The sequence below is a fragment of the Pan troglodytes genome, chromosome X (assembly GCF_028858775.2).
Source record: "Pan troglodytes isolate AG18354 chromosome X, NHGRI_mPanTro3-v2.0_pri, whole genome shotgun sequence".
Taxonomy (NCBI): domain Eukaryota; kingdom Metazoa; phylum Chordata; class Mammalia; order Primates; family Hominidae; genus Pan; species Pan troglodytes.
In genome coordinates this window covers 75,637,919-75,663,319 of record NC_072421.2, presented here as the reverse complement: position 1 = coordinate 75,663,319, position 25,401 = coordinate 75,637,919, and the positions used below count along the sequence as shown (strand labels likewise).

The window sequence follows — 25,401 nt, the reverse complement described above, 5'->3', positions numbered from 1 at the left end:
TCAAGAATGTATATCTTTTTCTGTGGGTTTAGAGTGTGTTCGGTTTTTCGTGTGTGGCATATTCTTTTTGTGGCCCTTACCAGAATTTTTTCGTATTTGCTACAAAACTAATGTTTTTTTTGTTTTGTTTTGAGACTGAGTGTCGCTCTGTCACCCAGGCTGGAGTGCAGTGGTGCGGTCTCGGCTCACTGCAACTCCACCTCCCGGGTTCAAGCAATTCTCCTGCCTCAGCCTCCCGAGTAGCTGGGATTACAGGCACCCGCCATCACGCCCAGCTTATTTTTTGTATTTTTAGTAGAGACGGGGTTTCACCCTGTTGGCCAGGCTGGTCTTGAACTCCTGACCTCGTGATCTGCCCGCCTTGGCCTCCCAAAGTGCTGAGATTACAGGCGTGAGCCACCGCGCCTGGCCTACAAAACTAATTTTTATGCAGCTTTTTTCCATCATTCATAGAGATGTACTTGTGACATAAAATTGTGGTCAGTATTAGATGAATTCAGATATGCTTAAAGGCAGACCAGGCTGGGCATGGTGGCTCATGCCTGTAATCCCAGCACTTTGGGAGGCTGAGGCGGGTGGATCATTTGAGGCCAGGAGTTCAAGACCAGCCTGGCCAACATGGTCAAACCCTGTCCCTACTAAAAACACAAAAATTAGCTGGGGGTGGTAGTGCGTTCCTGTAATCCCAGCTACTTTGGAGGCTGAGGCACGAGAATCATTTGAACCTGGGAGTCAGAGGTTGCAGTGAGCCCAGATCATGCCATCGCACTTCAGCCTGGGCATGACAGAGTGAGACTCTGTCTAAAAAAAAAAAAAAAAAAAAAGGCAAATCATGCATTTTTAGAATCCATGTTACTTTCTAAAGTGAAAAAAAAAGTTTTGTTTCTATGTAAGTGTTTACGTGTGCAATTATCATTTCTTTCTTACATGTTAATGTAAGCAAGTCAGTCAATTCCCAGTTAAATTTCACTGATTATAAATTTAGTACACATTTACTGAGTGCCTACTGTATGGTAAAGAATTGTGGGTCTCTGTTCTCTTGTAGCTAATAGTCTAGAAAAGGAATCAAACGTCAAAGTGTCTTAAAATGGTAAGTGCTAGAATATAGGTAATGGGAAATATAACTGGTCAAATGGTTCTGATGATGAACCACTGCATGATTTCCCAGCTTTTTCTATACATATCTCTATAAAGATGAGCAAAATCATAAATTAGCATTAACTCTACATTGAGATTTTTGTTTTCTTTGTTATCCCTTCCTGCCTTCTTACTACTCATGGCAAGGATTAAACATTGAGGGTGGGGCTGGACGCAGTGATTCACGCCTGTAATCCCAGCACTTTGGGAGGCCGAGGCGAGCAGATCATGAGGTCAAGAGTTCCAGACCAGCCTGGCCAACATGGTGAAACCCCATCTCTACTAAGAATTCAAAAATTATCCAGGCGTGGTGGCGTGTGCCTGTAATCCCAGCTACTTGGGAGGCTGAGGCAGGAGAATTGCATGAACCCAGCAGGGGGAGATTGCAGTGAGGTGAGATCGCACCACTGCACTCTAGTCTGGGTGACAGAGCAAGACTCCATCTCTAGAGAAAAAAGAAAAAGAAAACATTGAGAGTGAAGATGAGGGGAATGATAAATATGATGGCATTTAATTTCAAACTTAAATCCTGTCGACTAACCATGCTTCTCTTCCACTGCCTCATGATGATTAGCCAAAAAGGAACAAACTCTAGCTCTTTTTTGTGTGTAGACATAAATTTTCATTTCTATAGGACAAATGCCAAATAATGTGGTTGATGGGTTGTATGGTAAGTGTATCTTTAGTTGCCAGATTTTTTTTTCTTTTTTTTTTTTCTTTCTTTTTTTTTTTTTTTTTGAGATAGAGTTTCACTCTTGTTGCCCAGGCTGGAGTGCAGTGGCACGATCTCGGCTCACTGCAGCCTTCGCCTTCCCAGATTCAAGAGATTCTCCTGCCTCAGCCTCCTGAGTAGCTGGGATTACAGGCGCCCGCCACCACACCCAGCTAATTTTTTGTATTTTTAGTAGAGACGGGATTTTATCATGTTGGCCAGCCTGATCTCAAACTCCTGACCTCAGGTGATCTACCCGTCTTGGCCTCCTAAAGTGCTGGGATTACAGCATGAGCCACTGCGCCTGGCTTTTTTTTTTTTTTCTTTTTTTTGGAGACAGAGTCTCACTCTGCCACCCAAGCTGGAATGCAGTGGCGTGATCTCAACTCACTGCAACCTCTACCTCCTGAATTCAAGTATTTCTCCTGCCTCAGCCTCCCAAGTACCTGGGATTACAGGCGTGCACCACCATGCCCGGCTAAATTTTTTTTTCTTTTTCTTTTTCTTTTTTTTTGCATCAGAGTTTTGCTCTTGTCGCCCAGACGGGAGTGCAATGATGTGATCTTGGCTCACTGCAACCTCCGTCTCCCGGGTTCAAGCGATTGTCATGCCTCAGCCTCCTGAGTACCTGGGATTACAGGCATGTGCCACCATGCCCAGCTAATTTTTGTATTTTTTTTTTTTTTAGTAGAGATGTGGTTTCAACATGCTAGCCAGGCTGGTCTTGAACTCCTGACCTCAAGCGATCCACCCGCCTCGGCCTCCCAAATTGCTGGGATTACAGGTGTGAGCCACTGCACCCACCCAGTTGTTTGATCTTTTAAGACTGCCAAACTGTTTTCCAAAGTGGCTGCACCATAGTACATTCCCACCAGTGATGTATGAGAGATCTAGTTTCTCCACATCCTCACCAGCATTTGATATTGTCAGTATATTTTATTTTATTTTATTTTGAGACAGAGTCTCACTCTGTCTCCCACGTTGGAGCGCAGTGGCGCGATCTTGGCTCACCGCAACCTCCGCCTCCCAGGTTCAAGCGATTCTCCTGCCTCAGCCTCCCGAGTAGCTGGGATTACAGGCACCCACCACCATGCCTGGCTAATTTTTGTATTTTTATTAGAGACAGGGTTTCACCATGTTGGCCAGGCTGTTCTCGAACTCCTGACCTCAAGTGATCCACCCACCTTGGCCTCCCAAAGTGCTGGGATTACAGGTGTGAGCCACCGCACCCGGCCCAGAGAGTAAAATTTTTTATTTTTTATTTTTTTGTTTTTTTGAGACAGTGTCTCGCTGTGTCACCCAAGCTGGAGTGCAGTGGTATGATCTTGGCTCACTGCAATGTCTGCCTCCCAGTCTCAAGCAATTCTCATGCCTCAGCCTTCTGAGCAGCTGTGATTTTAGGCATGTGCCACCACACTCAGCTAATTTTTGTATTTTTAGTAGAGACTGGGTTTTGCCATTTTGGCCAGGCTGGTCTCGAACTCCTAGCCTCAAGTGATCTGCCCACCTTGGCCTCCCAAAGTGCTGGGATTAGAGGCATGAGCCACCACATCCGGCTGAATTTTGATGAGGTCCAGTATATCAATTTTTCTTTTTTTATGGATCCTGCTTTTGTTGTCAGGCCTAAGAAACCTTTGCCTACCCTTAGCTTCTGAATATTTTCTCCTATTTATTTTCATAAAAGTTTTATAGTTTTACAGTTAAGTATATGATCTATTTTGTATTAGTTTCTTTTTTTTTTTTTTTTTTTTTGAGATGGAGTTTCAGTCTTGTTGCCCAGGCTGGAGTGCAATGGCACGATCTCGGCTCACTGCAACTTCTGCCTCCCAGGTTCAAGCGATTCTCCTGCCTCAGCCTCCCAAGTAGCTGGGATTACAGGCATGTGCCACCACCCCTGGCTAATTTTGTATTTTTAGTACAGACGGGGTTTCTCCATCTTGGTTAGGCTGGTTTCGAACTCCCAACCTCAGGTTATCCACCCGCCTCAGCCTCCCAAAGTGCTGGGATTACAGGCGTGAGTCACCATGCCTGGCTGAGTTAGTTTTTATATAAGGTGTGAAGTTCATATTTTTGGCTATGGATGACCAATTGCTTCTGCACCATTTGTTGAAAAGGCTATTCTTCCTCCACTGAGTTGTTTTTGCACCTTTGTGCAAAATCATTTGACTACACTTGTATGGGTCTACTTCTGGGTTGTTTTTTTGTTCTGTTGTTCTGTGATACTATCCCTTCATCTGTACCACACTGTCTTAACTATTGTGGTTAAATAGTAAACCTTAAAATTGAATAGAGTGATTCCTCCCACTTTACTCTTTATTTTCAAGATTTTCACTGTATGTTTTTTGAGAGAAGTAAAATTGTATATAAAACTGGCCATTGGTTTAACTCAACATTCTTTGGAATTTTTGGCAAATGAAAGGTTTTGTTATTTTTATCTTATGTTATTAGTAAATAATAAATAATTCTGTCTGGGTGCAATGGCTTATGACTGTAATGCCAACACTTGGGAGGCTGAGTTGGGAGGATCATGTGAGCCCAGGAGTTCAAGACTAGCCTGGGCAACATAGTAAAACCCCTGTCTCTACAAAAAAAAATAATATATATATATATAAAGGCCAGGTGTGGTGGCTCATGCCTGTAATCCCAGCACTGTCGGAGGCCGAGGCGGGCAGATTGCTTAAGCCCAGGAGTTCAAGACCTGCCTGGGCAACATGGAGAAGCCCCATCGCTACAAAAAATACAAAAATCAGCTGAGCATGGTGGAACACGTGTGTATTCCAAGCACTTGGGAGGCTGAGGTGGGAGGATCCCTTGAGGCCAGGAGGTCAAGGCTACAGTGAGCCCTCATTGTGCCACTGCACTGCAGTCTGGATGACAGAGCGAGACAGTGTCATTCATTCGTTTATTCATTCATTCATTCATTCATAATTAATTACATCAAAAGTGTAATGTCTGACAAAATATTATGAAATAATGTATTTTAAGAATAATTATCATCCAGCCCAACTACCAAATTTTGGCTTTAGGTCTCACATTTTCTGTATACCTCTGCTTGTTAGTATTGGTTTTAAGTAAGCTGCCTCATTAAAAGAACTTTAAATGCCAAGTTGAGTATATTAATAGCACGCTCACTTTGTCTTTTTTAGATGGTGTTATCTGAAAAGGTTAGTCAGCTGATGGAATGGACTAACAAAAGACCTGTAATAAGAATGAATGGAGACAAGTTCCGTCGCCTTGTGAAAGCCCCACCGAGAAATTACTCCGTTATCGTCATGTTCACTGCTCTCCAACTGCATAGACAGTGTGTCGTTTGCAAGTATGAACTCCAACTACACTTTAAAATTAAATAACTCATATAACGTTAACCATTTCTCAATCCCAGAAGAGCCAAGTTAGTGCAGTAGGTACTTAAATAATGTGTATACCTTACTCAGGATGTCTATGGTAGCAATACTACTGCTCTTTTATAGTCAATTCTTGATTATCCGTATTAGTGGGGGAAGCATGGATAAATAATTGTGGTAGCCATCATAAAAGTAACTTAAAGATCAAACAGTCATCTTATAAATTAGTATCAACTTGGCGGGGCATGGGGGCTCATGCCTGTAATCCCAGCACTTTGGGAGGTCGAGGCAGGTGGATCATCTGAGGTCAGGAGTTCAAGACCAGCCCAGCCAACATGGTGAAACCCCATCTCTACTAAAAAAAAAATACAAAAATTAGCTAGGCATTGTGGTGCATGCCTGCAGTCCCAGATATTTGGAAGGCTGAGGCAGAATAATCGTTTGAACCCGGGAGGCAGAGGTTGCAGTGAGCCAAGCTTGCGCCACTGCACTCCAGCCTGAGCGACAGAGCGAGACTGTCTCAAAAAAAAAAAAAAATCAGTATCAACTTATGTAACTGTATGCCAGTAGCAGTGATGTAGTATTTTTTTATTATTTGTAAGTGCTTTCAACTTCATACTCTTGTATTGTCAAAATCCCAAAAGGTAGGTAAAGCAAATATCCTATTATTTTTGGAAGAAACAGGCTCCACAATTTTAACTGGTCTACCCAATGCTTAAGATGTTTACTAATGCAATAATGGTGGCTTCATCCAAGTTTGGAATTCAAGAAAACTGGTAATTTTCTTTTTTTTTTTTTTTGAAACAAAGTCTGGCTCTGTCACCCAGGCTAGAGTGCAGTGGCGTGATCTTGACTCACTGCAGCCTCCACCTCCTGGGTTCAAGTGATTCTTCTGCCTCAGCCTCCCGAGTAGCTGATACTACAAGTGCACACCACCACGCCCAGCTAATTTTTGTATTTTTAGTAGAGACGGAGTTTCACCATGTTGGCCAGGATGGACTTGATCTTTTGACATCGTGATCAACCCACTTAAGCCTCCCAAAGTGCTGGGATTACAGGCGTGAGCCACCACACCCAGCTGGTAATGTTTTTTTTAAAAAAAAAAAAGATGCAGCTGGGTGTGGTAGCTCATGTCTGTGATCTCAGCACTTTGGGAGGCTGAGATGGGAGGATCACTTGGGCCCAGGCATTGGAGACCAGCCTGGGCAACATAGTGAAACTTTGTATCTATAAAAATAAACAAAATTAGCTGGGTGTGGTGATGTGCCTGTAGTCCCAGCTACTCCGGAGGCTGAGGTGGGAGGATCACTTGACCCTGGGAGGTCGAAACTGCAGAAAGCTATAATCATCCCACTGCACTCCAGCCTGAGCGACAGACCAAGACCCTGTCTCAAAAACAAACAACAAAAAAAAGATGCATGGGATCTCATGTGAAATCTAAAAAAGTTGAACTCCTAGAAGCAGAGTAGAATGGTGGTTTTCAGAGTCTTAGGAGAGGATGTGGTGAAAGTGTACAAAGTTTTAGTTAGATGAGGGGAGTAAGTTCTGGTGATCTATTGCACAGTATGGTGACCATAGTTAATGTATTGTAGATTTTGAAATTGCTAAAAACATTTTAAATATTCTCACCACCAAAAAATAATAAATAGGTAAGGTGATGGGTATATTAATTATTATTTTTTTAATCCCAAAGATCCATGATTTAGGGATGTTTCTAATTTCCCAGTTGTTTTATAGTGATTGTAAACCTTGGAGATGGAGACTAATCTTGCTTAAGTTTTCATCAAACAATGGTTTCTTGATTTTATTTTATTGTTTCTTAATGATCTTAGGAGCAAAGATTGCTATTCTGTTAAATAAAAACACCATGAACAATTCAAAATGGTGGATACTAAAAAATAAAATAGCTTTTGCTTTTTAGTGTCTTTTTATTTATGTTTTTAGATCAGTGTATCTGATCTGGTAATTAACTTTAAATAAAATGACAAAGCTACTGTATGAAGAATTAGTTTAGTAAAAACTTGGAGGTTCTCCAGATTCTGACAGCCTGATAGCCATGCAAAGGAATAGACAGCTTGTTTCAGAATGGTGTGTTCTGCCACCCCAAGCCTTGATAACTTTTCTTTAACGATTTTCTCCCTGGAGCTAGGGTATAGTCAAGGTATTTGGTTCCATAGTGCTTATTTTGTGGAGTATGTGCTGAATATAAATTAAAAATAAATAAAAGAAGAAAAAGGAATCGTAAGTAATAACTATGAATAAACTTGAAATGTAGAATTACTTCTAATTCCGTCAGTTCACTCAGTAGCAATCAAGAGTATACAAAAATAGCAGGGAACAAACACAAACTCCTTCATAATTCTCTATTAAATGCAAATTAATGGAATTCTTACTAACCTAAGTTTTTACTGGCATCTTATTTTCTATAAGACCAAATTTAATATTAACTCAAATTTTTCTACACTCATTCAACAAATAAAAATTAAGCAACAGCAACATGAATTATACTGTAGTTGTGGTGCTGTTGGGATGAGAATTGTAAAATAGATAACCTACCCTTATCATCTGGTTAAGGAAATGAGTTACACATATGAAAATATAGATGGCAATATAAGGCAATTTGTGATTAAGTACCAGATCAACTGTACATATAATAAATACTGTAAAATTTCAGGAAAGAAGGTTAATAGGAGTGATTTGGATTGGCCTGATGGAGGAAATAAGACTTGTGCTAGGGCTAGACAAATGGATAAGATGTTGATACAGGCAGGATATTCTGGTTAGAAGCATGATGTACACAAGGGTACAGGGATAGGAGTAAATAAAATATTGGGACTAAAGGTTACTGTTTGAGATTGATTAGTAGTAAGACTAGATAAAAACTAGATGTATTATTTGAAGCTATGTGATAAAGAACCTTCAATAACTAGTGAAAGAGATTAGAGAATGTATTCTGAAGGTAATAAGAAAGCAACAGTGATTTCTGATAAGTGTTTCAGGAAAGTAGTAATTTAGGAAGATGGATGTATATTGCAGTGTAAGGATTGGAGGAGGGCTGGGCACGGTGGCTCACACCTGTAATCCCAGCACTTTGGGAGGCTGAGGCAGGCGGATCACCTGAGGACAGGATTTCAAGACCAGCCTGGCCAACATGGTGAAACCCTCTCTACTAAAAATACAAAAATTAGCTGGGCATGATGGTGGGCACCTATAATCCCAGCTACTTAGGAGGCTGAGGCAGGAGAATTGCTTGAGACTGGGAGGCAGAGGTTGCAGTGAGCCAAGATGGCGCCACTGCACTCCAGCCTGGGCCACAGAGCGAGACTGTCTCAAAAAAAAAAGAAGGATTGAAGGAGGAGAAACCAGAGTCAGTATTTTTAAATATCCTACTATTAGATAAAAATCTGACCTTAGATGATAGCAATAAAAATAGGAGGATATGGAGTGAAACTTTTATCGCAAATGAGAATTGACAGATCATGAGAACTGAAAGCATATGGGAGATATGGAAAAATTCAAAGATGACTTGAGGTTTCAATAATTTTTTTTTTTTTGAGATGGAGTCTTCCTGTGTCGCCCAGGCTGGAGTGCAGTGGTGTGATCTCGGCTCACTGCAATCTCCGCCTCCCGGGTTCAAGCCATTCTCCTGCCTCAGCCTCCCGAGTAGCTGAGACTACAGGTGCCCGCCACCATGCCCGGTTAATTTTTGTATTTTTGGTAGAGATAGGGTTTCACCATATTGGCCAGGCTGGTCTCGAACTCCTGACCTTGTGATCCGCCTGCCTCGGCCTCCCAACGTGCTGGGATTACAGGCATGAGCCACTGCACCTGGCCTAATTTTTGTATTTTTAATAGAGACAGGGTTTTGCCATGTTGGCCAGGCTTGTCTTGAGCTCCTGACCTCAGGTGATCCACCCACCTCAGCCTCCCAAAGTGCTGGGATTACAGGTATGAGCTGGCCTCAATTAATTTCAATTCCTAGACTCTTCTTATCTTTCATCCTAATAATTTATCTGATTGTGTTATTTACCAAATAGCTTTTGCACTTTAGATTTTTAAAAATGAATTAATATTGTATTTCTGCTTTCTTTAGGGAATACACTTCTGTCTTGTCTTTGAACTCTTAGAAGTAATTTAGGGTATGGAAAGTTATTGTAGAGGCGATTAGCTATATATTTCCAATGATTGTTGAAAGAGTTTTGGGATAAGAAACAGGCACAAAGTATGAAGCAGAGTCAGGTAATTACTACTTCTCATGAAACCCCTAACTTGGGATAAGGCTTCTCTTATGCCAAAACAAGATTTGTCTTAACCCTGTCAGCAGAGTCTGACCTACTTGTCAGTGTTTTTTATTATTTCTCCCATTGGAAAACCTGCTATTGCTTGCTTGGACCTGTTTTACTGATGATAAACGAGATTGCTTTCAAAAATTGTTTTATATGTTATCTTTACGAATCTCATTGCATCCAGGCAAGCTGATGAAGAATTCCAGATCCTGGCAAACTCCTGGCGATACTCCAGTGCATTCACCAACAGGATATTTTTTGCCATGGTGGATTTTGATGAAGGCTCTGATGTATTTCAGATGGTAAGATCTTTGGTTTATTCTGCTATATAAAAATAGCTAAAATATAGTGAAAGTGGAATATATTTTTTTCAGTGGCTGTAAGACATTAAATGGGATTGCTCTTATGTAAGATCTAGAGTAGCAAACTAAAAGTTAAACTTGAGCTAACCATAAAATATAGTTATCAATGCTAACCTACTAGAATATGGAAATTGAGTAGTATTTAAATAACATACATTTTTATTGTAGTAAAATATATAAAACAAACTTTATCATTTTAACCATTTTAAGTATATAATTTATTAAGGAATTTTTTAAATCACAGCACGAGTCCCACCATTATGTAATATTGAAGTCTTTAGTATAGCTATCTATACTATAGATATCTTTATCCCCTTACCTCTTTTTTAAAATTTTTATTTTTATTTCAATAGTTTTGGGGCAACAGGTGGTTTTTGGTTACATGGATAAGTTCTTTAGTGGTGATTTCTGGATTTTGGTACACCTATCCCCTGAGCAGCGTACACTGTACCCAAATACGTAGTCTTTAATCCTTCATCCCCCTCTGACCCTTTTTCCCCCAAAGTTCCCAACGTCCATTATATCAATCTTATGCCTTTGCATCCTCATAGTTTAACTCCTACCCATAAGTGAGAACATAACGATATTTGGTTTTCTGTTCCTAAGTTACTTCACTTAGAATAATGACCTCCCGCTCCATCCAAATTGCTGCAAAATACATTATTTCATTCCTTCTTATGACTGAGTAGTATTCCATGATTTATATATACCACATTTTCTTTATCCACTCATTGGCTGATGGACACTTAGGTTGGTTCCATATCTTTGCAATTGTGAATTGTGCTGCTATAAATATGCGTGTGTATGTGTCTTTTTCATATAATGACTTCTTTTCCTTTGGGTAGATACCCAGTAGTGGGATTGCTGGGTCAAATAGTAGTTCTACTTTGAGTTCTTTAAGGAATTTCCATACTGTTTTCCGTAGTGGTTGTACTAGTTTACATTCCCACCAACAGTGTTAAAAGTGTTCCCTTTTCACTACATCCACACCACATCTTTGTTTTTGTTTGTTTTTTGTTTTTTTTGCTTTAATTATGACCATTCTTGCGGGTGTAAAGTAGTATTTCATTGTGGTTTTGATTTCCCTGATAATTAGTGATGTTGGCCATTTGTATATCTTCTTTTGAGAAATGTCTATTCTTGTCCTTTACCCATTTTTTGATGGGATTGTTTGTTTTCCTCTTGCTGATTTGTTTGAGTACTTTGTAGATTCTGGATATTAGTCCTTTGTCAGATGCACAGTTTGCAAATATTTTCTCCCACTCTGTGGGTTGTTGGTTTACTCTGCAGATTATTCCTTTTGCTGTGCAGAAGCTTTTTAGTTAAATTAGGTCCCATTTATTTATTTTTGTTCTTGTTGCATTTGCTTTTGGGGTCTTAGCCATGAATTCTTTGCCTAAGCCAATGTCTGGAAGAGTTTTTCAGCTGGGCATGGTGGATCATGCCTGTAATCCCAGCACTTTGGGAGGCCAAGGTGGTCAGATCACTCGAGGTCAAGAGTTTAATACCAGCCTGGCCAACATGGTGAAGCTCCATCTCTACTAAAATACAAAAATTATCCGGGTGTGGTGGCGGGCGCCCGTAATCCCAACTACTCGGGATGCTGAGGCATGAGAATCACTTGAACCCAGGAGGCGGAGGTTGCAGTGAGCCGAGATTGCCAGCCTGGGTGATAGAGTGAGACTCAGTCTCAAAAAAAGAGTTTTTACAATGTTATCTTCTAGAATTTTTATGGTTTCAGGTCTTAGATTTAAGTTTCTGGTCCATCTTGAGTTGATTTCTTTTGTCCCCTTACCTCTAGTCTTAGTAGAAAAGTAGATCTTTTGTTGTTTGAAACTGAACCTTTTTCCTGGGCCCTGGATCACATACCCACCTGCTCTGTCAATCATGACCTCTCACAACTATTTTTTGTTTTTGAGACAAGAGTCCCGCTCTGTTGCCCAGGCTGGAGTGCAATGGCACAATCTTGGCTCACTGGCAGCCTCTGCCTTTTGGGTTCAAGCAATTTTCCTGCCTCAGCCTCCCAAGTAGCTGGGATTACAGGCACTTGCCACCACGCCTGGTTAATTTTTTAATTTTTCTTTTTAGTTTCAGGTTTTTTGAGATTGAGTCTCGCTCTGTTGCCCAGACTAGAGTGCAGTGGCTTGATCTCGGCTCACTGCAACCTCTGCCTCCTGGATTCAAGTGATTCTTCTGCCTCAGCCTCCTGAATAGCTGGAATTACAGGTGCCCACCACCACGCCTGGCTACTTTTTGTATTTTGAGTACAGATGGGGTTTCGCCATATTGGCCAGGCTGGTCTCAAACTCCTGACCTCAGATGATCCACCCACCTCAGCCTCCCAAAGTGCTGGGATTACAGGCGTGAGCCACCACACCTGGCCCATTTTTAGCTTCAGCATCTCTGCTAGTTCTTTCCCCTTGCATATAAATACTTAAGGACATAGATTCAATTTTGTCTTTGTTTATAAATGTGTCTAATTCATATATTTGAACATATTTTACTCAATTGTGTAAAACATAAAAGGAAAAAGCTGGATATAATGCCTTGCTATACATCTTCATATGAATGACTTCCCAATCTAAAAATTTATTATATCCCAAATTAAACTGTTTTCTCTTCCACTTTCACCCAAGCCTCATCTTATGTTCTGTATCATTAATGACACTTCTTTGTCATCTTCATCTTCTTGTACAACGTGTGTCATAGCCATACCCCCTTTACATTCCAAGGCTCACATTCATCTCTCATTCAAGCTAATGTAGTAACCTTTTAACTGGTCCACTTACCTTCCATTTAGGGCTCTGTCCATATTGCCTGCTCTAACATTTCCCAGAGTTTTTTCTACATGGTATTAATAAGTATTCTTGGAAAAAAATAAACTTGGGAAACCCTGGTTTAAACAAAATTAAGTTTTCTTTTTACTTCAGGGTTCAAAAACTGGGAAGGATCTAAGTTCTTACCCTACTTGCAAGCTAACAAGTTAACCTGCCACAGGTTCATGGATGCTGGCAGAAAATATGACACTCCTGAGTCAGAGTCCAGCAAAGGACTTTTTGCTGTTTGTTTTTGAGATTGGGTCTTGCTATGTTGCCCTGGCTAGTCTTGAACTCCTGGGCTCAAGTAATCCTTGCACCTTAACCTCCTGAGTAGCTGGGATTACAGGCTTGTGCCACCATGCCTGGCTCAAGTTAAAGGACTTTACTACTCACAACAAGTAGCCAAAATGTCATAGGTTCCCCAAACCCCATTTCCCATAGGGCAATCCAAAGAGGGCCAGTGGTCAGCTACTCAGAAGGCTGGATCAGGAGGATTGCTTGAGATCAGTTTGAGGCTGCAGTGAGCTGTGATCGTGCCTCTGCACTCTAGCCTGAGCAGCAGAGCCAGACCCCAACTCTTAAGAAAACAACAATAACAAAGAGGGCCAATGGGCTGCATTATGGGAGAGGAACACCAAGCTCTGGGAACCCACATTTTCTGTAATGGATAGTAAGTGTGCCTCCCCTTTGCTGTGGAGGGAGACTGTGTAACCGCCCAAGGGGTTCACTTTGCTGCTGCCTAAACAGAGCCAATTCGTCAAGACAGAGGAATTGCAATAGAGAAAGTATTTCATGCACAGCCAACTTTGTGGGAGACTGGAGTTTTATTATTACTCAAGTCAGTCTCCCCGAGCATTCGGGGAGCAGAGTTTTTAAGGATAGCTTCGTGGGTAGGGGGAAGCCAGTGAGCCAGGAGTGCTGATTGCTCAGAGATTAAATCATAGGGAGTTAAAGGTGTCTTCATGTGCTGAGTCAGTTCCTGGGAGGGGGCCACAAGATCAGATGAGCCAGTTTATTGATCTGGGTGGTGTCAGCTGATCCATCAAGTGCAGAGTCTGCAAAATATCTCAAGCGCTGATCTTAGGAGCAGTTTAGGGAGGGTCAGAATCTTGTAGCCTCTAGCTACATGACTCCTAAACCATAATTTTTCATCTTGTGGCTAATGTTAGTCCTAAAAAGGCAATCTAGTTCTCAGGCAAGAAGGAGGTCTGCTTTGGGAAAGGGCTGTTACAGTCTTTGTTTAAACTATAAACTAAGTTTCTCCTAAAGTTAGTTCAGCCTATGGCCAGGAATGAACAAGGACAGCTTGGAGGTTAGAACCAAGTCGGAGTCACTTAAGTTAGATCTCTTTCACTGTCTCAGTCATAATTTTGCGAAGGCCATTTCAACTATCTTCCAAAGATATACAAATATCCTTGAGAAGATTGTCCAGAACAAAGGCAGTTAGGGCCCTTGTCCGCAAGATGTGCAGAAACATGAGAAACTCATGAAGAATTGTCTCCCAACACAGCTTTTGAGAGATCAGAGATGTTAACATGCTGATGCTGATATGTGTTATACTTTCCAATGGGGGCTCTAATATACAGAATTTCTCATATTATCGGACCACTTAATGGAGCATTTGGCTAGATTCCATAGAACACACTTTTGAAAGGAGTAGTGTATAGACTGAAGCCAGAATTCCTTAGTCCTAATTTCATGTGCTCTTTACTCCAGTCACACCTTTCCCATAATCATATTCTTTGATGCACTCTTTTTTTTTTTTAATTGAGGCGGAGTCTTGCTGTCACCCAGGCTGGAGTGCGGTGGCGTGATCTCGGCTCACTGCCAACCTCTGCTCAAGCGATTCTCGTGCCTCAGCCTCCAGAGTATCTGGGATTACAGGCACGTGCCACCACACCTGGCTAATTTTTTTTAATTTTTAGTAGAGACAGGGGTTTCGCCATGTTGGCCAGGCTGGTCTCGAACCCCTGACCTCGGGTGATCTGCCCGCCTCGGCCTCCCAAAGTGCTGGGATTACAGGTGTGAGACACCACGCCTGGCCTGATGCACTCTCGTATGTCAGCACTGTTGATTGTTGGTTTACAACAATTTTCTTCCCTGTCTGCTTTCTCTCCACTCTCAAAATTCTGCTTACATTTTAAGCCTTGTTTCAGATACTCCCTGTAAGCTTTCTCAACTTTTCCAGATAAAAAGTGAGTCACTCCTTTTCTTGTATTGTTATATCACTTGCCTTAAATTTCTGTTATACATTTATCCACATTTTGTCTTACAGTAGAGTTAGCTCTGTAGTTGTTTGACAGTCTCCCTTAGAATATAGTTACAGCCAGGTGCGGTGGCTCACGCCTGTAATCCCAGCACTTTGGGAGGCCGAGGCAGGCAGATCACGAGGTCAGGATATCGAGACCATCCTGGCTAACATGGTGAAACCCTGTCTCTACAAAAAAAAAACAACAAAAATTAGACGGGCGTGGTGGTGTGCGCCTGTAGTCCCAACTACTCGGGAGGCTGAGGCAGGAGAATGGCTTGAACCCGGGAGGCGGAGCTTGTAGTGATCCGAGATTGCGCCACTGCACTCCAGCCTGGGTGACAGAGCGAGACTCCATCTCAAAAATAAATAAATAAATAAATAAAAGAATATAGTTACTACTTAGTTAATGGCAGAGCCATATCCTGTAGCTATCAGTGCTAAGCACATAACGGGTATTCGGTAAATGTTGAAAAAAATGGCTTAATGTTTCCATTTTACAGTATATCATTCATTGTGCTATTCATATTCCAGTCTCACTTAGCCATCTCCATAAATCAAAATCAGTGCATTTATAAAATGTTGCAAGCTAAAAGGTTAGTGCATTTAGGATTTATTAGACCAAAGGAAACAATTTCTAGAGTTTAAGAAATTGAGGCCAGGCATGGTGGCTCACACCTGTAATCCCAGCACTTTGGGAGGCCAAGGCGTGGGGATCACTTGAGGTCAGGAGTTCGACACCAGCCTGGCCAACATGGTGAAATCCCATCTCTACTAAAAATACAAAAATTAGCCAGGTGTGGTGTCGGGCACCTGTAATCCCAGCTACTTGGGAGGCTGAGACAGGAGAATCGCTTGAACCCAGGAGGTGGAGGTTGTAGTGAGCCAGGAGGTTGTAGTGAGCCGCTGCATTCCAGCCTGGGTGACAGAGCTAGACTTTGTCTCAAAAAAAAAAATTGCTTTTTAATTCTCTACTATTTAGGCTGCAGTTATTTTTGGAAATTACAATTTTTAATTCCATTTATTTTAACAAGGTAACACATAACTTCTGTTAGTGATTTGTAAAAATAGAAAACCCAATTTTTTTCTACCTTAAATAGTTTTTTTACTGATAACATAATATTTGTACATATTTATGGGGTACATGTGATATTTTGTTAGATTCATAGAATGATCAAGTCAGGATAGTTGGAGTATCCATCACCTTGAGTATTTATCATTTCTATATGTTGGGAACATTTCAAGTCCTCTCTTCTAGCTGTTTTGAAATATGTAATACATTGTTGTTAATTATAGTCACGCTACTCTGCTATGGAACATTAGATCTTACTCCTTCTAACTGTATGAGTGTACCCATTAACTGACCTCTCTTCATTGCCCACTCCCGCACCCCTCCCCCCCACCCCGCCCACCACAACACACGCACATACACTCTTCCCAGCCTCTGGTATCTGCCATTCTACTCTGTACCTCCCTGAGTTCAATTTTTTTAGCTCCCACATATGAGAACATGCCATATTTGTCTTTCTGTGCCTGGCTTATTTCACATAATAACTTCCAGTTCCATCCATATTGCTGCAAGTAACATGATTTCATTCTTTTTTATGGTGGAGTAGTATTCCATTGTGTATACACACCACATTTTTTTTTTCTTTGAGATGGAGTCTTTCTCTGTCGCCCAGGGTAGAGTGCAGTGGCACAATCTTGGCTTACTGCAACCTCCCAGGTTCAAGCCATTCTCCTGCCTCAGCATCTCGAGTAGCTGGGATTACAGGTGTGCGCCACCACGCCTGGCTAATTTTTTTGTATTTTTAGTAGAGATGGGGTTTCACCATGTTGGGCAGGCTGGTCTCCCTCCAACTCCTGAGCTCAACTGATCCACCTGCCGCAGCCTCCCAAAGTGGTAGGATTACAGGCGCAAGCCACTGCGCCTGGCCTAATACCACATTTTCTTGATCTGTTCATCTGTTGATGGATGCTTAGGTTGATTCCATAACTTTGCTTTTGTGCTGCAGTAAACATGGGGGTGCAGGCATCCCTTTGATATACTGATTTCCTTTCCTATGGATACATACCCAGTAGTGGCATTGCTGGATCAAATGCTAGTTCTATTTTTAGTTTCTTGGGAAATCTTTATATTGTTTTTCTTTTTTTTTTTTTTTTGAGACGGAGTCTCCCTCTGTCGCCCAGGCTGGAGTGCAGTGGCGTGATCTCGGCTCACTACAAGCTCCGCCTCCCGGGTTCACGCCATTCTCCTGCCTCAGCCTCCCGAGTAGCTGGGACTACAGGTGCACACCACCACGCCCGGCTAATTTTTGTTGTATTTTTTAGTAGAGACGGGGCTTCACCGTGTTAGCCACGATGGTCTCGATCTCCTGACCTCGTGATCTGCCCACCTCGGCCTCCCAAAGTACTGGGATTACAGGCGTGAGCCACCACACCTGGCCTTATACTGTTTTTCATAGTGGCTATACTAATTTAATTTCCCACCAACAGTGTATGAGTTCCCTTTTTTTTTGAAATGGAGTCTCACTCTGTTGCCCAGGCTGGAGTGCAGATCTCGGCTCACTGCAACCTCCGCTTCCTGGGTTCAAGCGATTCTCCTGCCTCAGTATCCCGAGCAGCTGGGATTACAGGCGCACATCACCACACCCAGCTAATTTTTGTATTTTTAGTAGAGACAGGGTTTCACCATGTTGGCCAGGCTGATCTCGAACTCCTGACCTCAGGTGATGCACCCGCCTCGGCCTCCCAAAGTGTTGGGATTACAGGAATGAGCCACCGTGCCTGGCCGTGAGTTCCCTTTTCTCCATATCCTTGCATCTGTTTTTGTTTGTTTGTTCGTTTAAGGTAAAGAAAGGCAGATTTATTAGAGAAAGTAGGAAAATGCATTGCAAGGAGGCAACAGACAGATGAGCAGAAAAGGAGCTTTTCTAATAATAATAATAATGGCCATTCTAACTGGGAGAAGATGGTATCTCACTGTAGATTTGATTTGCGTTTCCCTGATGATGAGTGATGTTGAGTATTTTTTCATACACCTGTTGGCCATGTGTGTCTTCTTTTGAGAAATGTCTATTCATGTCCTTTGTCCACTTTTTAATGGGATTATTTGCTTTTTTACTGTTGAGTGATTTGAATTTTTTTTGTTTTTGTTTTATTTTCTTTTTAGAGTTGTTTGAATTTTTTGTATATTCTGGACATTAGTTCCTTGTTGAATGAATAGTTTGTAAATATTTTCTCCCATTCAACAGATTGTCTCTTCACTTTGTTGTTTCCTTTGCTTTGCAGAAGCTTTTTAGCTTAATATAGTCCCATTTGTCTATTTTTGTTTTTGTTACGTACACTTTCGTACCTTGAATAGTTTTTAATATTAATTTCCATTACTCTATTTTAGAGCTAGATTTTAGAGCCAAAGGTATAAGGATGGTAGTGTGTCCATCTGTGGAAGAGATTTAAATCTTTCTCTAAGTAACAGTGTCATATGCCACAGTATGCAAAAGCTAAGCATGTGTGAAAACTGATACCTACCAAAAAATAGTGTATCTTATTTTGGTTCGTTAACCTCCAAGGAATTTCAGAGTCTACAAGGGGTTTTGGTGGGGTTGTTTTGTAAATATATATAATATAAAATTTATTATGTTTACCATTTTTTAAATGTACAGGTCAGTAGTGCTAGATACATTCACATTGTTGTACAACCAATCTCCAGAATTCTTTCATCTTCCAAAACTGAAACTTTATAGCCATTAAACAACTTCAGTTCCCCACTCCCCCAGTTCCTGACAACCACCATTCTACTTTCTGTCTCTATGAATTTGACTACTCTAGGTACCTAATATAAGTGGAATTATATAGTATTTGTGTTCTTGTGACTAGCTTATTTCACTTAGCATCGTGTCCTCAATGTTCATCCATGTTATAGCATGTGTCAGAACTTCCTTCCTTTTCAAAGCTGAATAATATTGCATTGTATGTATACACCTTATTTTGTTTACCCATACATCTGTCAGTGGATACTTAGGTTGCTTCCAGCTTTTGGCTATTGTGAATAATACTGCTATGAACACGAGTGTTCAAATAATCTCTTCAAGACCCTGCTTTCAGTTCTTTTGGTTATATACTTAGAAGTAGAATTGCTAGATCATATGGTAATTCTATTTTTAATCTTTTGGGGAACCTCCATGCTGTTTTCCATAGCAGATTCACCATTTTACTTTCCCACCAATGGTGCACAAGGGTTGCAGTTTCTCCACATGCTCGCAACCACTTCTTGTTTTCTGGGGTTTTTTGTTTGTTTGTTTGTTTTGGATAATAGCCATCTTTATGAGTGTGAGGTGGTATCTCATTGTGGTTTTGTTTTTTATTTCCATAATGATAGTAATATTGAACATTTTTTCATGTGTTTTGTTGGCCATTTGTATATCTTCTTTGGAGAAATGTCAAGTTCTTTGCCCATTGTGTGTGTGTGTTGCCTTTTTTTTTTTTGAGATAGAGTTTCGCTCTTGTTGCCCAGGCTGGAGTACAATGGCACGATCTCGGCTCACCACAACCTCCGTTTCCTGGGTTCAAGCGATTCTCCTGCCTCGGCCTCCCGAGTAGCTGGGATTACAGGCATGCATCACCAGGCCCAGCTAATTTTTTTCATATTTTTAGTAGGGGCGGGGTTTCTCCATGTTGGTCAGGCTGGTTGCGGACTCCCGACCTCAGGTGATCCACCTGCCTCGGCCTCCCAAAGTGCTAGGATTACAGGCATGAGCCACTGCACCCACCTGTGTTGCCCATTTTTTAAATCAAGTTTTTTGTTGTTGTTGAGTTGTAGGAGGTCTTTATATATTCCAAATTTTTGTTGTTGTTTTTATTTTGTTTTTGTTTGTTTGTTTCTTGAGACAGTCTCTCACTCTGTCGCCCAGGCTGGAGCGCAGTGGCGCAGTCCTGGATCACTGCAACCTCTGCCTCCCAGGTTCAAGCAATTCTCGTGTCTCAGCCACCCAAATAGCTGGGATTATAGGCATGCGCCACCACACCTGGCTAATTTTTGTATTTTTAGTAGAGACAGGGTTTCGCCATGTTGGCCAGAGTGGTCTCAAACTCCTGGCCTCAAGTGATACACCTGTCTTGGCCTCCCAAAGTGCTGGGATTACAGGCATAAGCCACCATGCCCAGACTATTCTGAATATTAACTCCTTATTAGATAAATGATTTACAGATAATTCCTCCCATTTCACAGGTTTTCTTTCTACTCTGTTGATTGTATCGTTGGGCTACAAGATGTTTTCAGGCCGGGCATGGTGACTCACGCCTGTAATGCCAGCACTTTGGGAGGCTGAGGCAGGCGGATCACTTGAGGTCATGAGTTCGAGACCACCTTGGCCAACATGGCGAAACCTTGTCTCTACTAAAAATACAAAAAAAAAAGTAGCTGGGTGTCATGGCGCATCCCTGTTATCCCAGCTACTTGAGAGGGTAAGACAGGAGGATCGCTTGAACCCAGGAAGCGGAGATTGTGGTGGGCCAAGATTGCGCCAACGCACTCCAGCCTGGACAACAGAGTGAGACTCCTTCTCAAGAAAAAAAAAAAAAAAGATGTTTTCAGATAACTAATTTGTTTTAAAGATGTTTTATTAGTAAACAGGGAAACACAAATTAATAGTATGATAATGATAAAGTACAGTCTTCACCCATCAGATCAACTTTTGGCAAGGATGTAGGGAAATGGATACATTACTGCATTGTTAGGTAGAAGTATATTTTGGCACAGCCACTTTGGAAGACAATTTGGCTATATCCATTTTTTTTTTTTTTTAAAGACAGAGTCTCACTGTGTCACCCAGGCTGAAATGCAGTGGTGCAATCTCGGCTCACTGCAACCTCCGCCTCCCAGGTTCAAGTGATTCTTGTGCCTCAGCCTCCTGAGTAACTGGGATTACAGGCACTCACCACCACACCCAGCTAATTTTTGTATTTTTAGTAGAGATGGGGTTTTACCATGTTGGCCAGGCTGGTCTCGAGCTCCTGACCTCAAGTGATCCACCTGCCTCGGCTTTCCAAAGTGCTGGGATTACAGGCGTGAGCCACCGTGCCTGGGCACTATATCCATTTTAATTAAAAAATATTTCTATCCCATGACCTAACAATCCCATTTCTAGAGAATCACTTTCACATGGGTACAGGGAGATATGTGCAAGGATGTTCACTGCAACATTATTTTTAGTTGCTAAAAAGGAAGACAACCAGGAAAATACCATTAATATGATACCATTTATGTTAAAACAGCAATATTATATGTTTTCTGGTGGTATAAACATTTATATGAATAAATTCAAAAATATCTGTAAATGGTAACTGTGGCTGCCAGAATGTACTAGAATTGGTCCTTATAACCATGTAATGTTTTTAAAAATATTTTTTTACAAGAGAAGTGTATTTATATGTTACTTATTTTTTATTTTTTATTTATTTATTTAGAGACAGAGTCTAGCTCTGTCACCCAGGCTGGAGTACAGTGGCACAATCTCGGCTCACTGCAACCTCCGCCTCCCGGGTTCAAGCGATTCTCCTGCCTCAGCCTCCTGAGTAGCTGGGATTACAGGTGCCCACCATCACGCCCAGCTAATTTTTGTATTTTTAGTAGAGACAGGGTTTCACTGTGTTGGCCAGGCTGGTCTCGAACTCCTGACCTCATTATCTGCCCACCTCGGCCTCCCAAAGTGCTGGGATTACAAGTGTGAGCCACCGCACCTGGCCAGTTTTTATTTTTTATACACATTTTCAAAAATGTAAAGGTGGTGTAACTAAACAAATATTGAATAAAGAGTTTGGCCTAAAATTTGGGCAGCATTTGGTAGACTGAACATTGTATAAGATATGGTTCCTAGCTTTGCAATCACAGAAATTGAATTTTAACAGGATAGCCCGAATTTATCTACCTCTAGGGATTTTGTGCCTACTGACCAAGGCATATAAATCTATGGACATTGGTAACCAAAGGAGTAATCTATTAATTCATTAATTTACCACATTATACAGCCAAAGAGACCAAAATAATGATAAGCAACAGTTAGTACATGCTCTCACCTTATGGGAAAGCTTGAAAACTTACTGTTAGAAGGATTTTAACTAAAGAATCAAAGCATGGGAGTTGGATTATTTTATTGGCTGAGGTTTTAAAATTATAATTGTAAGGCCGGGCACGGTGGCTCGCGCCTGTAAACCCAGCACTTTGGGAGGCTGAGGTAGGGGGATCATTTGCAGTCAGGAGTTCAAGACCAGCCTGGCCAACATGGTGAACCCGTCTCTACTAAAAATACAAAAATTAGCTGGGTGTGGTGGCACATACCTGTAATCCCAGCTCCTTGGGAGGCTGAGGCAGGAGAATCACTTGAACCTGGGAGGCAGAGGTTGCAGTGAACCGAGATCCTGCCACTGTGCTTCAGCCTGGGCAACAGAGTGAGACTCCATCTCAAAAATAAACAAATAAATAAATAAAAATTGATTTGTGCAAGCCAATCTCTATAAGATTGTCACCAGTCTGGGTGACAGAGCGAGACTCCATCTCAAAAAAATAAAAAAAAGATATAATGCAGATGAGATGGTTATGGTTTCTTTACCTTAGTATTTCCGGTGTTGTCTTCTCAAATATATCATGATGTCATGAAAGAGAATAGAGAAATGTGGTGCTCATCAGTAAACATTTATGGACCTTCTTAGAATAGACTATTTCTGCATATAGCCACCATTTTGTATTGCTTTTCACTGCCGTTTTAGAGCATTATTTTATTATCTTGGTTCCTCCAAATTGAGAATGCACTCTATTTGGAGCTTACTCAGCTACATAAGATTATTTTAGTGCTCATAAATGTATTCATTTTGCATAATCTCTGAACAGATTAAAATATCTGTGGTACGGCAAAGTTTCCATTCTAGTGGAGTAAAATACAGGTTTCTTAGCGAGGAATGTGTATTTGGTGAGTAGTATGTAATACTTAAGGTCACAGGCAGCTTTGCTTTTAAAGCCTGCTCCACCACTTACCGCTTTCCTTGGGCAAACCAAATCACTTAACCTACCTAAACCCAGGCCTCCTCATCTTTGTAAAATGCCTAAATTTCAAGATGTTAACTGCAATTAAGATTATTTTCCTGATAATGTATATTTTCATGGCTCGTTTTTATTCAGCTAAACATGAATTCAGCTCCAACTTTCATCAACTTTCCTGCAAAAGGGAAACCCAAACGGGGTGATACATATGAGTTACAGGTGCGGGGTTTTTCAGCTGAGCAGATTGCCCGGTGGATCGCCGACAGAACTGACGTCAATGTAAGTTTCCCAACTATGTAGACTGTTTCTTGGCCATTATCCCCTTTGAATCTTACTGGGAGGCCCTAATTAGTCTTGTCCCCATATCACTGAGGTGGTACTAGTTTGGCAGTCACTTCATAAGTAGCATTAAACAGAATCATCTTGATGAATGAGTGAAATTACAGAACACTCTCTATTACCCTATTGAATTCAGCATGGAAACCACTCTTTCGACCTTAAGTCCATGGATTATCTAGTTGTACTTGGCAAATCCTTCTTAATCTAAAAGATGTTATGTTGTGGTTAAATAGAATATTGTACCTATTCTATCCTATTTTAGGTTATATTATGGACTAGTTTGATTGGGATAACATAAAAAGGATCATTTTTCCGAAAGTAACCACAATAATTTTGATTGCTTTCATTTCAGATTTTATTTTGACCCATGTAATTAGTAAAAAATTTTATACTTTAACATGTTTTTCTCTCCTTTCCATTAGATTAGAGTGATTAGACCCCCAAATTATGCTGGTCCCCTTATGTTGGGATTGCTTTTGGCTGTTATTGGTGGACTTGTGTATCTTCGAAGAAGTAATATGGAATTTCTCTTTAATAAAACTGGATGGGCTTTTGCAGCTTTGGTGAGTGAATTTTAGAAGACAAAAAATTATTTGAATAAAATTCCTAATAGTGTATTTTTAGGTAAGCTTTTATTTATGTGAGAAGTAGCATTTTATTTCTTACCTGAGGAAAATAGTTTTATATATTTTAATTTTCTGTCTTAAAATCAGTTTGTTTCATTCGTTATCTCATAAGGATGGCCAGAACGTCAAGGAACTGATTGTACCTGCCTTTTATTCAACCTAAATGACAGACTGTCATCTCTATGAAAATCTCTAGTTGTTCTGAAAATATTATTCTTTTTTTTTTTTTTTTTGAGGCGGAGTCTTGGTCTGTCACCCAGACTGGAGTGCAGTGGCACCATCTTGGCTCACTGCAACCTCTGCTTCCTGGGCTCAAATGATTCTCCTGCCTCAGCCTCTCGAGTAGCTGGGATTACAGGCGTGTGCCACCACGCCCAACTAATTTTTTTGTATTTTTAGGAGAGACGGGGTTTTACCATGTTGGCCAGGCTGGTCTTGAACTCCTGACCTCAGGTGACCCGCCCACCTCGGCCTCCCAAAGTGCTGGGGTTACAGGCATGAGCCACCATGCCCAGCCTGAAAATATTATTCTAAAAAGCCTTTTCAGTATTCAATTTTGAAACTTGTGTCTGCATAGTTATAATTTTTAAAAAGTGTTTTCCTGGCCAGGCGCAGTGGCTCACACCTATAATCCCATATCTTTGGGAGGCTGAGGTGGGCAGATGACGAGGTCAAGAGACCAAGATCAACCTGGCCAATATGGTGAAACCCTGTCTCTACTAAAAATACAAAATTAGCTGGGCGTGGTTCCATGCTTCTGTAGTCCCAGCTACTCAGGAAGCTGAGGCAGGAGAATTGCTTAAACCTGGGAGGCGGAGGTTGCAGTGAGCCGAGATCGCGCCACTACACTCTAGTCTGGGCAAAGGAGCGACATTCCATGTCAAAAAAAAAAAATAGTGTTTTCCTTTTGAAGTATTATCGAATTGTGATCCTTGGGATGAAATATAAGCCTTAATAAATCATTTATCTGCAAAAAATTCTATGTCTTAACTAAACAGATGCACATTTTCATATTCCTGTTATCTAATCAAGACAAGAACAGTTCGACCATGAATATTTTATTATTTTTTTGTTTCCTAGTGTTTTGTGCTTGCTATGACATCTGGTCAAATGTGGAACCATATAAGAGGACCACCATATGCCCATAAGAATCCCCACACAGGACATGTGGTAAGGGAAGTCTGGGATTTCTTTCCTTTGTAGACCAAAGTTAACTCAATGATTATTACCCTGTGAGAACAGTGCCAGCATATGAAGGAGCTGGATTTAGTCTTCACTTTTCAATCTCTCTGTGTTAACAAGCTTCCATCACTGATAAGACCATGCAGTGCTCTTTTTTTTCTTCTTCTTTTTTTCGAAACGGAGATTTGCTCTTGTTGCCCAGGCTGGAGTGCAATGGCGCGATCTCGGCTCACTGCAACCTCCACCTCCCTGGTTCAAGTGATTCTCCTGCCTCAGCCTCCTGAGTAGCTGGGATTACAGGCATGCGC

General features: G+C 41.2%; 1 protein-coding gene across 2 annotated transcripts in view; it reads left to right on the top strand.

Annotated features, from left to right (window-relative positions):
• MAGT1 (magnesium transporter 1) overlaps positions 1–25,401 on the top strand; it is a 69,359-nt gene that overhangs the window by 14,933 nt on the left and 29,025 nt on the right. For both annotated transcript variants that reach the window (XR_010154703.1, XM_016943659.3), the window contains exons 2-6: positions 4,996–5,165; positions 9,664–9,781; positions 23,085–23,225; positions 23,708–23,848; positions 24,992–25,081. Coding sequence is in view for 1 of the 2 variants with exons in the window: in XM_016943659.3 (XP_016799148.1) it covers positions 4,996–5,165; positions 9,664–9,781; positions 23,085–23,225; positions 23,708–23,848; positions 24,992–25,081 (660 nt within the window). In the remaining variant the exon portion in view is untranslated. The remainder of the gene's footprint in view (positions 1–4,995; positions 5,166–9,663; positions 9,782–23,084; positions 23,226–23,707; positions 23,849–24,991; positions 25,082–25,401) is intronic.